This window comes from Drosophila albomicans, chromosome 3 (assembly GCF_009650485.2).
Source record: "Drosophila albomicans strain 15112-1751.03 chromosome 3, ASM965048v2, whole genome shotgun sequence".
Lineage (NCBI taxonomy): Eukaryota > Metazoa > Arthropoda > Insecta > Diptera > Drosophilidae > Drosophila > Drosophila albomicans.
The window spans coordinates 40,955,707-40,969,690 of NC_047629.2; the positions used below are offsets into that span (position 1 = coordinate 40,955,707).

At 36.1% G+C, this 13,984-nt stretch overlaps 1 protein-coding gene across 14 annotated transcripts in view; it reads right to left on the reverse strand.

Annotated features, from left to right (window-relative positions):
• Positions 1 to 4,266: 4,266 nt before the first annotated feature.
• LOC117570920 (phosphatase and actin regulator 4) overlaps positions 4,267 to 13,984 on the reverse strand; it is a 138,160-nt gene continuing 128,442 nt past the window's right edge. For 6 of the 14 annotated variants that reach the window (XM_034252843.2, XM_034252840.2, XM_034252847.2 and 3 more), the window contains 5 exons: positions 12,758 to 13,006; positions 12,196 to 12,571; positions 8,402 to 8,754; positions 8,056 to 8,332; positions 4,267 to 7,204 (listed from right to left, as the gene is read on the reverse strand). In XM_034252843.2, the coding sequence (XP_034108734.1) occupies positions 7,189 to 7,204; positions 8,056 to 8,332; positions 8,402 to 8,754; positions 12,196 to 12,571; positions 12,758 to 13,006 (1,271 nt within the window). In that variant the 3' untranslated portion in view covers positions 4,267 to 7,188. Of the gene's footprint in view, positions 7,205 to 8,055; positions 8,333 to 8,401; positions 8,755 to 11,669; positions 11,700 to 12,195; positions 12,572 to 12,757; positions 13,007 to 13,984 lie in introns of all 14 variants that reach the window. The other 8 variants (XM_034252842.2, XM_034252837.2, XM_034252835.2 and 5 more) reach the window with 4 other exon arrangements.

Consider the following 13,984-nt stretch of genomic DNA (forward strand, 5'->3'; position numbering starts at 1 on the left):
TGCCTTTCACTTAAGACCAAAAAGCAACGGCGCACGATTTTTATTTATTTAGATTTAGATTTCGATTTGAATTTCGTCCGCTTCCATCTGCAGTTGTTGTCGATGCCCACAGCTTCTTCTTCGTCGCCTCCCTCTCTCTCTCTCTCTCTCCCCTCAGCAATCAAGCAGCAATTTGTTGATCTCTTATTGTTGTTGGAGCGACGCATAGAACGCGCCAAGAAACGCAATTGAAATGTTTAAGCTGCGTCACCAAATCTACAAAACAATAAGCATGTTTTTGTCTTGGCCATTTTTGGCCAAAGCAAACGCATTGATAAGATCTTCCAACAGTGAACTCTTGCTGTTGCTGCTGCCACCGGGCACGGGAACGTTAGGCCACCCAACGAACGAAACGTCCACATCCGCGTCGCCATCAACGCCATTGTGAGGCACTGCACAAAACGGCAGTCAGGTGTTGCTTTTATTGTTTTACAATCACCAGCTGGAGAAGACAAAAAAAAAAAAGCGACTAGAAGCCAACAGCAATGGCCAAAAACTCTACAGCATCGACTCCTCGACATCGCGAAGCTCATCGATAGCGTCTCTTGTTGTTGTTGTAACTTTCACAAAACAAAACAAATCTCAGTCACAGCCGCAGTCTCAGCCTCAGCCTCAGTCTCAGCTCATGCACAGGCCATAAAAGCAAACCACAATTCAAATAAAATGAAAATAGAATCAAATAAACTTGCAACCAAACAAAGGCCACAGCTGAAATAAAACTCCACACCACCACGGCCAAAAGCTCGGGTCATAAAGAAATCTCCCAGCCAAGCAACCTACACTAACAAATAACAAAATAACAACAACATCAACAGCATCGACACCGACACCAACAAGTCGCGAACTACGATCAGGCCAAATGCAAATTTATCCAACAATTTCTGTGCTGTTCAACTGCCACCCCAAACACACACATACACAATCGTACACACACTCGAATGCTAAGACCCCAAAACATGACCCAATGATATGGACAGCACTGTGTGTCAAGCTGCATCCACTAATAGTGGAAGATATTCTGTCTAGTGTACCAAAAATGCTTCAGTTACATCTACATAGCTAACATATCCTATATTTTTTCAAATTTTTATTGCAAATTTTCTTATTTTTCTTAAAAGTACCGCCTATATATTTTTTTTAAACTATCCTAAATGGCCACATTGATTTATATTGGTATCGCTTAAAATATTCGTTTTCTAAGTTCATAATATAAATTATTAATTTTCAATTTGAAATAATGTAAATTACTTTCAAAAACTTACAACAACATATAGATTTCTTCTTGTTTAGTTTGCTATTTTTTTTTTTACAATCATAACTAATAAGTTTTTTTTTAGAAATAACTACACTATAAATATGTATCCCTCAATTCTTCCAAGCTCACACAATAAACGTTGAATTTAGTTCATAACGTCTTAGCACATTCAACAATATTTCTTTACCTTCCACATTTTTCATAATTTATTTCAATTAAATCAATTTCAATTTAAATTAATATGAATAACTTGCCAAAAATACTTCAGAAATATTTACAAAATATCTAATATTTGTCTAAATTTTATATATAAATCATAACCACTTTTTTCAATAAACAAGAAGTTTACATGTATCCCCAAATTCCCAAAGCGAACGTTAACTTTTATTAATGTTGTAAAATTAAAAAACAAATTCAATTTAATTACTTTAATACTTTTCTATATTTTGAAGTATTTAACATATTCAAGATAATTATAATATTGCGTATATATCAATCGAGTACTCATATCAAGCAGTAGATTAGTAAAATAAATAAATAATCTTCTGAATAATTTAGATAGGCTCATTGCAATTTCTTTGATAATTAAATCTAAACAAATCTTTGTCTCCAACTGGATAAATAATTCGAGTGTATTTTCGTAAAACCTTCTGCTTTAAAAGACTGATTTTATTTGTAAATTGTTTGCCGCATTAAAGACCAATGAAACAAAGACACATCACATTCAACTTTACTTAAGCTCCACATATTATTTCTGTGTAAAATACTACTACTAATTGCAGAAAAGTAGTCTTTGCAACCATCTACATAACCATTTCCGTACTTGGAACCCAACGCACTGTGGTAACTATTATTGCTGCCACCAACTGTGAGCTTCATGCGCGTTAACAATTTGTGGCTGCGTTTTGTGGCAACATGGTTGTTGGCTTTTGGCAAGTGGCCACTTGGGCCGTAGCAGCAGCAGCAGCTTCAGCATTTCCCACATGAACTTGGCTAATTAAGAGGCCACATTTTAGCAAAGTCTTTAAATTTTGTGTGTGTGTTTTGAGTTTTTTGCCTACTTGCCCCATTTCGCAGCGACACAGAGAACCTGCAACGTGCCTCAGCAGCCAGCCAACAAATGGCCATCAAATAAATCAACGACAGCAAAAAGCCAAAACGCACATGCAAAACACGTCGCACACACACACAGAGCGTCTCTTTGCTCCTACAAGTTATATAGTATATATATATCCTATACCCCCTTCTTGTGCTGCTCTCTGGCGACATCTTTCACCGTCTCAGCTTTCAAACATCGTCGTCGCCAGCGTCGCCATTTCGGTTATCAGAGTGCGCGTTTTAATGAGTTCGAGTACGTTTTATGAGCATGCAAAAGGCAAACTCTTGAGAAATCCGAAAACGCACCAAAGTGGAATGCACACAAAAATGTTAGAATCTTGCCGCGTTGATAAACTTTCGCGAGGAAAGCAGCAAAAAGAAACAAAAAAAAAAGAACGACAGACAAGAAGCTGATGATGGAGACGAGATGAGACGAGACAAACGGACAAACACTCAAAGCGAAAAAAAAACAACAACAACATCTCAAAAAAGAAGCTCATCATAATCAAGTGCGATGGCGACGGCCTTATGATGATTGTGATTGGTGTCGTTGTTCCTCTTCTTGCTGTTGTTGTTATTGTTATTGTTGTTGTTGTTAGTGTCGCCTCACCTGAGCTTGCCTTGCTCTTAGATGCTGCTAGTTAAGCAGCCTGACTGCCTCGCTGACAGAGTCTGGCACGTACAACGTGTCGTTGTCGTCGTCGACGTCGCTGCAAAGATACATTCGCAAAGATACAAAGACGACGGACGCACTTGCTTCGCTCGCTCGTTGCCAAGTACGCGACGGAATTCATGAATGAATTCTATGAATGTCGTTCGCTTGCAAAAAGGCCAAATTGTGAAAAATTTAGAATGCGTGTGAAGTTCAAGTGTGCGCTGCAAGTTATGCCAAACTTTTCAAACATCGAATGGCAATAATTTCATAGCATACTTTTTGGCGGTAGCATTAAACGAGTAAGAAAACTACAGTCGAGTGTGCTATGAGATACCTTCTACCCATTTCAAATTAGAGCGCAACAATGCGATATTCTTATTAAAATATACTAAATTAGTATATTCAAATATTCTTAAATATACCAAATACAATATTTGTCGCTGTACTCAACTGAACATTATCTGTGCTGATTAAAAAGGAATAATTGGATTTTCAACACTCTATCCTACGGGTCGCCGATATAAAAAAATATTTGATCTAGTAGCCTGTGAAAAAACAAAAAAAGTACAAATACAAAGCACAAACTTATCTAACTAAATTTCATTCAATAGCTTGAAGAAATTTGTATTGAGCTGTAGTACATAAAAAAAAAGTTAAACAAAATGTCCAAGATTGAAATTGAAGCAAAAGTTCGCACCAGCGATGGCAAAATATTTACTTTGAGCCCTTCGATTGTTGAGCAAATTGGAGTGCTACGAAATATGCAACAGAATGTAGAAGACGATGAGGACAATATTATACCAATGGATCGTATCAGCTCCAAAGTATTCCAATTAATAATAAAGTGGTGTAAAGGAGGATTGGACTTGAAGAATGTTAACCGATTGACTGTGGTTGACTTGATCGCAGCTGCTGATTTTCTCGAGATTCAAAGTTTGGTGGATAAAGCCACGAGTCACATTGCAGCGTTGCTTTCCTCTTATTGAAGAAAATAATGTATTTAAGTTAAAGAAAAACATGTATTGTCGTTTTTTGTAAGTAATTAAATCTTTATTAAATCTCAATTTGTCGGTGATTATTATTCAATATTCTGTTGTCACTTCATTTTTCTTTTTCTCTTCATTTTTTTTCCCAACCAGTAGCATCTTCATTATTTTTCTCTTCTAAGCTTATTTTGCTAATTTTACTTAACGTGTCGTTTTGCAAATCTTCACAACTATTTTCGGGTTTTGCCGTATCTTTTATACTTTTTTTTTTTGTTTTTTTGGCCTCTTACAAATTTTTTTTAGTGGGCCACTCAGAAAATGCTTACAATGCTCAATTGCGGATACCTTCTTCTGGCTACTTTTGTTGATGTTTTTCAAAATCTTTTTATATGTAGTTTTTTTTTCTGGTGTTCTTTTTATACTTCATTTTTATTGTTACATTACAATTGTTGTTGTTCTTCATTTAAGTTTGCGTTAATGCAACGAACGGCAACTGCAAATTGGGGTAAATCGAAATCAGATATAGAAAAGACTGTGTGAAATGCTGTACACAAAGTTGCATTGAACTAAACTCGTAACTAATGTTTTATTTTATTTTTGTTTATTTTCGTATTCTTCGCATAGGTATGCAATCAATCAATCTCAATCAATCAATCAACGCGGGAGCTCGAAACCAGCGTTATGCTTCCTTTTTTTGTTGCTTTCTGTTAAATATTGTTTGTTATACAGTAGTTGTTGTTGATGTTGTTGTTTTAGTGGTGTTTTTATTTTTTTGTATTGTACACTATAAATCGATTCATAGAAAAAGTGTAAATTATGCTATCCCATATTGATAGTGTTATGTATAATAGCTTCAGCTGTTCCAACTGCGTCTTCTCATATAAATAGTTGTATACATATAATATATATATAGTTATATATATATTGTATAGATAAGATGTATATATATATATATATTTATACTTGCAATTTATATTGCTTAACTCTGACAATGCAACGCTTTGAAGCAAAAGACAGAGAGAGAGTGAGACAGAGACAGAGACAGAGTGTTACCAATTCAGTTATACATACAATACATACAATAGATTCAGATATAAAGACTGGCAGCTGACTGAACAGATCCGATAACTCTTTCAGCGAAAATCAAGCAAAAGCTTTATTCATCCGAGCCAAACTCCTATGTCTGCCCTGAAACAAGTATATTTTTCTCATTTTATTTTACTTTACTTTTTAGTCTATTTGGTTGTTTACGTTAAATTGTTGTGTCTGTGATTTTTTGCATTAGAAATATGAAACTTGCAAAGGAAGCGCCAATTTATCTTTAAACTAAGTTCGCTATATTTCATTCATTCAATTCATATGATTTTCTTTTGTTGTATATTACTAAATGTCGTTTTGAAACTGTTTACTTTATTCAATTTAATTTAATTTTACTTTACGTTACGTTACTTTATTTTTATTTTTACTTTAAATTTTAAATATTCACGAGCACGCGCGAGCATTTTTAATTTGCATTTTCTGCAATTTGCAATTTCAATTTTGTTTTTCTTTTTTTTCAAAATTTACAATTAGGAATTTTTATTTATTTATTACTTTTTTGTTTTGCTTGATTATTCATAACTATTTGAATTTGCATTTGGAGTAAAAGTTTCAGTTTCCATATTCATATTTATTTCGTTTCGTAACTATTTGCAACTTGTTTTACAAAATAGATATTCATCTTTTGGGTTGATGATGCGGGTTTCTTTATTTTCGTTTTTGGTTCCATCTGTCTCTAAAATCTTACGTGTTAAGTTACTGTGTTTCTCTAAAAAACATCATACTGGGTCCAACTTCAGTTTGTGATTCCTGATATTTTGTTGCCGTTTATTTATTAGAACTTTATCAATCATTCCGTTTTTGTCTGCTTTCTGTTTTCTATAAATGATTTTTTTTTTTTTTTTTTTATTTTATTTGAGCATCTTTTTTACTTTGCTGTCTTTTGCTGGGTTTTACCTATTTATCGCGATAAGTTTTCAAGTTTTATGCATTTTGGGCGATATGTATGTACATGTAAATTTAAGAAAAAATTAATAAACCAAATTAAAAAATAGAATAAATAATAAGAGATGGTGGCAATTTTTGCTCAAATGTCTTTCAAAAAATTTTAATTTATTTTTCCGTATTTTGTTTTGTTGTTGTTGTTTTTTTACGTTCTATTATTAATGTGTTGTTTACGTTTAGGCTTTTTACAATAATCATAAATTTAAAATATAATAATATTTGCTTTAGAACTGTTCTCATATTTGTTTTTGTATAATTTATAATAATATTTTCGGTTTTTTGTTTTGTTTATTTTGTAGTTGACTTAATTCAAATCTATAAAATTTATGGAAAGCAACAGTAAAAGTAAATTTATGCTTAAACCTTAAGAATTCCTCAATGCAATCAATTTGCCTTTTTGACTTGAATAAGTGTTTAATTTATTTATATTAATTTTCTCACTTTATTTATTTATCAAAATGTGTGTGTGTTGTGTATATAATTTTGTTGTTGTTGGTTTTTCTTTTGTTTGTTTTGTGTTTTTTCTTCCTTTTGTTATATATATATATAATACATAATTGCCTTGACTGAAGAGTTTAACAAATCGACTTATAACACATCTACACAAGACGAGAATTGATATTTTGATTTGCGTTCAAGTTGGGTTTCCAAAAAAAAAACGTGATTTATTTACATACAATTAACAAAAAGAAAATAGAAATAGAAACACAAATATACGTACAGAAAATATATAACTTAAAATTAGAAAACCGAGCGGAATTCGCAATTAACAGAAATCTTAAAAGATGTTTTCATCGCGGCATTTCCTTTCTTCTTCTTTCCTTTCTACTTTTGTTCCTCTTCTTGTTTTAACTATTTGTTGCCATTTAAAAATGTTATTTGCATTACGTTTCTCTTTTTTTTTTATTTATTGTGTGTTCATCTCTCATTTTAGATTTATTTTTTATATATATATTTTTTTTGTATTTTTTTTGTGATTTTTTTTTTTTGTTTGTTTTGTTTTCTTAATGTTTTGCTTTTAGATATTTGTTGACAATTTGATGCTGCACAAAATACAATTGTTGTTTGGGTTGCTGTTGTAATTTGTTGGAAAGTTGCTGCCATTGCAATCGTCATGGCCTATGGAATCTGCAAAAGAACAACGACAAAAAATTACAAAAGTTGAGATTAGTTTCCAGAGTTCAGTTTCAGTTTCAGTTTCCGTTTTTGTTTCAGGGCAAAAAGTTAAAGCGTCAAAGTGCGACACTCTTTCTCGCTCTGGGAGTTTGTTGGATTTCATTTCTGATTAGAGCTCACACTCTGATAACTTTTTAAGTTACTTTAAAGTTGAAACTGAATTTTAGAGCTGTCTGGCAAATATTTGTCCAGCTTATTTGTGACTATCTCTCTTGCTTTCTGTCTGCTTGTCTAATTTGTAAGCCCGCCGCCAGTTCAAGTTGCTCTGCAATCAGTTAGTTAAAGCGCAAATGCTTTGCGAGGCATTCCGCGTGGGGCTTTAAGTACAACTTGAATGCCTTGCCACAAAATCCAAAAGCCATTACAAAAAAAAGAGGAAAAAAGTTGGCTGCTGTCCCTGGCATAGCAGCAGTAAAAAGTGCAGTTGGGGAAATGGAAAATAGAAATGTCGAAAGAAATAAAAAGAATAGAAAATACGACAAAACGCAGTTACCACAGAAAGTCCTTTGTGGCCACATACACACACACACACACACACACATATAGCATGAACAATGTGCACAAGTGGTCAACTGGACTAGAGAACAGCTGCCGAATTGAAGTGGCAAGAGTGATGGCGATGGCTAAAACAGCGACTGCGACTGTGACTGAACTGTGCACGTGACACTTCATTGGGCATTTGGCAATTTTGTCGATTTTCTCGATTTTGTTACTGGCATTGATATTTAGAATTGGTGGAATGAGTTTGGCTTTAACCAAGGACACACAGAGAATGTTTAATTGCTGAAAATTTGTGAGCGTACCTCGTCAGATGGCGACTGCCCTCGTGGACTGCCATTTCGGAGGACTTGAACTCATTCAGCTCCTTGCGTATGGCGGCCTTATCCTTTGGCGTCAGTCTTGTCCATGGCTTGTCCGCCCGCCGATCGTAATCATGCGCCTGCGTCACCTCAATGTAATCGTTGAAGCGTATGATCTTCTTCTCCTTGAGCTCCTCGACGGTGGGCCGAAAACTGAGCTTGCGCAACAGATACGACTTCTTCTCCTCCTTTTGTTTCTTCTCCTCGGCGGGTGATTGAGCTAAGCAATTGAAAATAAAACCATTAATATACAATTTGTTATACATATATAATATATAAATTTATTTACTTTTCAGTATGTTACGCTCCACCAACTCCTCGGCGGTGGGTCGCATCGATAGCCGTCGGATTAGGCGCGCTCCAATCGCCTCCTTGGACTCCTTGAGCTCATTGTCGTTGACCTGATGCAAAATGTTGCGATTGATCAGATCCTGTTTGTCCGGCCGCAGTTGCAGTTTCAATGACAGCGATTCCTTGCGCGCCAGTTTCGCCAATCGTGTGTTATCGTTATCATCGTCGCGATAGACAATGTGACCATCACTCTCATCGCTATCGCTGCTGCTCTCGCGTATCACAAACGGCCTCGTGTTCTCCTTGTTCTCGACGGTGCATGGCAATTGAATATTGAACATTTGCTGCCTGCTGTGGGAAATGGGGTGAACAACATATGCATTAGTAAATAACTATAAATCAGTTAAAGTACAACTCTAATCATACTAATCATTAGCTTGCTCACGTTTCACATACACCAAAAGAAATAAATAATAAGAAGTAAAGGAGGGAGCATGCATAATAACAAACATACTACGACACTTTGATTTGCACTCGGCAATCTCGCAAGGGCAATCTGCCCAGATTTACATACTCCACACACACACCCACACATATGCATGCAGTTGGTTTAATTTATTCATCTTCCTGCATAACTCTGAGGCACATGTCCTTAAAGTTTTTTGTTGCTACCAAAATCCTTTTGCCTGGCTTTTAGTCTCTCGTTTTTGCTGCTGCTGTTGCGGCAATTTGTTGTTTTCTTTTAGCTGCTTGCTTTCTTTCTTTTTTTTAACGACACGTGTGCAGAGCACATCTGGCAACTCATTCGCATACATTTACCACACACAGAACAGAGAAGAGAGAGAGTTGGCTTTGTACTTAAAGCTGTCACTGTTGCTGTTGCTGTGGCTGAAAAGCCCACCCAGAATGCTATATCCTGTCAGGCGCATCCGCAACACTTTCGCATTAAGAGTATACACACACACACACACACACACATACTCGTATCGCATCGCATCGGAGCGTTGTCTATGGCTGCCACATTACCATGCAAAACGAGTTCAAAACGAATTATGCAAGTCACCTACGCCTGCTCTATACCCTCTCCTTCTTTCCTTTCCCTTTTCATACAAAATTACAATTACTTGCAAATAAATAAAGTACGCAATCTATTGGCCAGTTGAGATTATACGGAAAAGTCGTTTAAAGTGGCTGCTTCTTTCTTTCCTTTTTTTTTAATTAAATTTCATTTCATTTTTCTACATTCTACGTTCTCTCTCTTTTTATCTTAAATTGCATTTAATTTATAAAAATGCTTTGCAACTCGAGCAACCGTTTGCAGAAATCTCTCTTAATCAAACGCCAGCAAACAGCAAATTACTGAAATTGAGCTTCTCTCAAGTGCTTCTCTTGTTTAGTTTTCATTGCTTTTCCTGCTGCGCCTCGTCAGATTGCTTTCAAATTAAAATAAGTACTTCGTGTACTTTGTGCTCTTCACTGGCAATTAAACGTTAGTTTATAATACAATTAAATCGCAATCTTAAAACAAAATTACATTTTCTGAGAAATCTAAAATGTATTAAAGCAATTAACTTGCCGACGGTATAAACATAAAGTTGAAGGAAGTTATTATTCCAAGAAATTTCAAAGTTTTTAAGTCTGAACTTTATTTATAGAATTTAGTTGAGTTGGAAGAGTCAGAAATTTGGATTTTGAAATATTAAACTGCGTTAAATTTTCTAAATGTTATTTTACTATATATTTTTTATCCATATATTTTCTTTCCCTATCTAAAGTCTTTCTCTTCCAAATGCACTACAAAGCCAGCTTATCCTTGCTGCCCTTTCCTTCGTTTATCACTATGGAAAAAGTGTCCATTTGCTTCTTGCACAATTTATGATAAATATGTAACAATTTTGCATTTCCCGTTCAGTTGGTTCATTTTCACGCTTTGCTGCAGACGCTTTGCATACTCTGTCTCACTGCGAGTTAAAAAAAAGTAAAGAAAAGGAGGAAGCTGAGCTATTTGGGCGTGGCTAAAGAGGTTCAGAGGTTGAGGGGGACTCGCATGTGCGGTTGCCTCCAATTGAGTTTCGATTATGCCGCATCGCTGGCTACAGGAATCAACTTGTGGAACATGTCAACTGTCATCATTTTTTTCCTTAAGGTTTTTCAGTTTCATTCTTTCGGCTTATTATAATGAGAATCACTTGTCAGAACTGTTTTCCTCTTAAACCGTAGTGTGTTTTTTGTTATTGATTTGACATGCAGCGTGTCACATACAATATTAAATTAAAATGATGATGATGCTTTGTAATATCTTCTTCGTTCGTGTTGCTCAACAAGATTCCTTGGAAAGTGAGCGCGCGTAATTTGAAATGAAATCTTGTTTTCAAATGAAACACATGCAACGGGCCAAAAAAAGAGAGCAAATAACAACAAAACGAAAACTTTTATGGCACACGCACATACACATACACATCCAGAAATACATATATATACGACATTGAGGGGCAAGTGTTGAAGGAGAGTTGGTTGAGGAAGAGAAGGAGGAAATAAAGGAAAGTCGGCAGCGGCATATGAGAAAATGAAACTTAACAGCAAACACAACCAAAAAGTTAGTAATTTAATACTAAAGCAAAACAACAAATAAATATAAAAGTGTGTGTGTGTGTGTTGTGCGGGTGTGTGCGAGGGGTTGCAGTGAGAGTGTTGTCAGGTTGTTGTGTCTGCTTCCTCTGCTGCTGCTGTTGCTGCTGCGTCTTTTGTCTTGGGTGAAGTGGGCAGTGTTGAAAGTTTAATCAAAGCACATAACCAAAAATATGATTTTTAAGGTGCATGGGAAGGAGCTTGATGGCGAGCTGCAAGGGGGAGGGAAGTGCGTAATTTCTGGAATTTGTTTCACTTCAAGCACTTTGACAATGTTCTCGACAAAAGTATTTTATTATGCAGTAAAGGCTTTAAGATATTTTTAAATGCCTGAAATATTTTTAGAAATTTCTGTTCAAGTTTTGAGCCAATTTTATATTTAAATTGTTTTAATATTTTTTATATGCAATTTAAAAAATTAAATTTTTTGCTTATTATTTTTTAAAATATTATGTTTAAGCTCGAAGTGAAATGAGATAATTTTGACAACAAAGAAAGAGTTGGAGATAAAGTCAGGGAGTGAATGAGTGAGTGAGTGAGGGGGTTACAGAGCGGGGTGGTGGTGGGGGGAGGATATACACTAAAAGCGTTTTGGCATACGTTCCACATAACAAATAAATTAGCTAAAAAATGTTTACCATATTCTAATCCGTGGTCGTAGTATAGGCCTGATTTCGAGGTACGTTTCGGGTTGTATTTGGTTGATTGATTGTATTGATTGATTGATTGATTGATTGATTGTTGTAATAGTAGAGGTATTTTGTAGGTTGTTGTAGTAGTTGTTGTTGTAGATAGAGACAGACAGATAGAGAGAGCGAGAGGGGGAGGTGGTAGAAGAACGTGTTGACCACGCACACACAAAAAACAAAGAACAGAAACAAAAATGAGGATCAATTAAAAGAGTTGTTATCGATAAATATTATTTAACAAATTTCATAAACGCAAACAAGAGTTGCGGGGCGGGGTGGGTCAGGGTCGGGTACGAGGGGGGAACGTTATCAATTTGTTGCAGCACAAATGTGATGATTATAGAGAAAAAGGAAGAGAGAGAGAGAAAGAGTTAAGTAAAAAGAACAATTTCAAACTACAAACAAAATTCAGGTTTTTTGGGGGTCTCTACGCAAAGTAACGAGATGTGTGGGGGGAGCGGCATCATATACTTACTTCAGCGAATAGTTGTTGCCCGTCGCATCCTGACGCACCACCAACGGACGCTGGCTGGCCGATTGTTGGGCAGCCGCTGCGGCAGCGGCGGCCATGGAACCGATGCCACCGTTGCTATTGGAAATTGCTGCGGCGGTGGCATTGCTGTGCTGTTGCTGCTGATGCTCCTGTGTGGGCGTGACGGGCGTGGAGGCGGAGTTGGCGGGTCCCTTCTTCTTCAGTGCCGATTTGAGAGGAACTGCATTTGGTTTTGGCTCTTTGGCTGGAATTTCCTCGACACGCTGTGTGTCCATCACACGCACATGGTTGCCAGCGACGCCGCCATACGGCGCATACTCATCATCCGAGTCGAGCTCGTCCTGGTCGGGATCATGATCTGTGAAGCAAAGTGTACTCTTTTAGGTAAACATCAAATTATATAGCAAATACAGCATTCGAAAATATAGCTTTAATTGTGGGACAAAGGGGGCACTAGCATAGTTTTATGAAGTGCGCATTTGTAATGATCTGAAGCTAGCCTTTCGGGGTGTGTGTGTGTGTTTCTAGTTTCTTTCATCTTTACCATCATAATCGTAGTCCTGCTGGTAGTCCTGATCGTTCATGGCGCCTGGCCCGTGCGGTCGTCCAGCGATGAGCGTGGGGCTCGGCGTGGAGAACATTGGCGGCGGTGGGATGGGTCCAATCTCCGATACGGGTATCGGTGGCTCTGGCAGCTCGCTGAGCATCACGCCCGGCGGCAGTTTGCCACCGGCGTATGGCGGTGGTGTGCTACCCGGTGGTCCACCCACCATTTTGCCATCGTCGCCGCCATCTAAAAACAATTCGGGTTTACAGTACACAATCGAGGGGCAAACATTACACAAAGAGAGAGAGAGAAAGGGAGAGAAGAGAGAGGCAACACAAATAGTGAGTGAATATATGAGTTTCTTTTGCTAGCATATGAATCAAATGTGTGTGTGAGGTGTGTGCAAGCATGTGTGTATGTTGTGTGTGTGTGTGTGAGTGGATGTGGTATAATGTGTATGCTGTGTGAGTGTGTTGTTGGGATCGTAACGGGGCAAAGGAAACCAGCTTAATGAATCGATGTAAGCCAAAAAAGTAACTACGCAGCTTGTTTAAGTTTTGCGATTACTAAAATCAAATGTAAGCGACGAATACTATCGGAAATGTACTATCGAAATACTAATAACATTGCGATTAATTTATTTGAGCACAATTCTGACTGCTTTACTAATTTTATATTAATTCCAAAGTTTGCGATGTATATGAAGTGAGTTATGCATTATTTTAGTAGTCTAAAAGTATGATATCAATTTACTATCGATCACATACTATCGATTTACATTTACATTTACTATTGCATTTGACAAGCATTTTAAAAGAAAATGTAAGCATTCAATACTGTTTATTACTATTGCAAGAGTTTATTTAAATAACCATATTAATTTGATTTGCACATAGTGGATGAGAAAATTTAATTTACTTTAACTGACAATATTGGTTTGACTTTTCCAAGTTAATTCTCAACTTTGTTAAATTGATTCCTCCATTCATATATGATTATTGTATTTTAAAGGCAAATTTAAGCAACCCAATTAATTGGAGTTATTATCGATGGTTTTTCTTCATTAAGTCAACTTTCATTTTTGCAAGTTAATTTCATTTTGTTTTTTAATTTATAATAAGTAAAATTTCAGCTAATCAAATCAAATTGGTTAATTGAACGATAGTAATTATGACACTCAAAAACAAATACTATCGATTTTAATTGTTTATTATCGACTGGTTT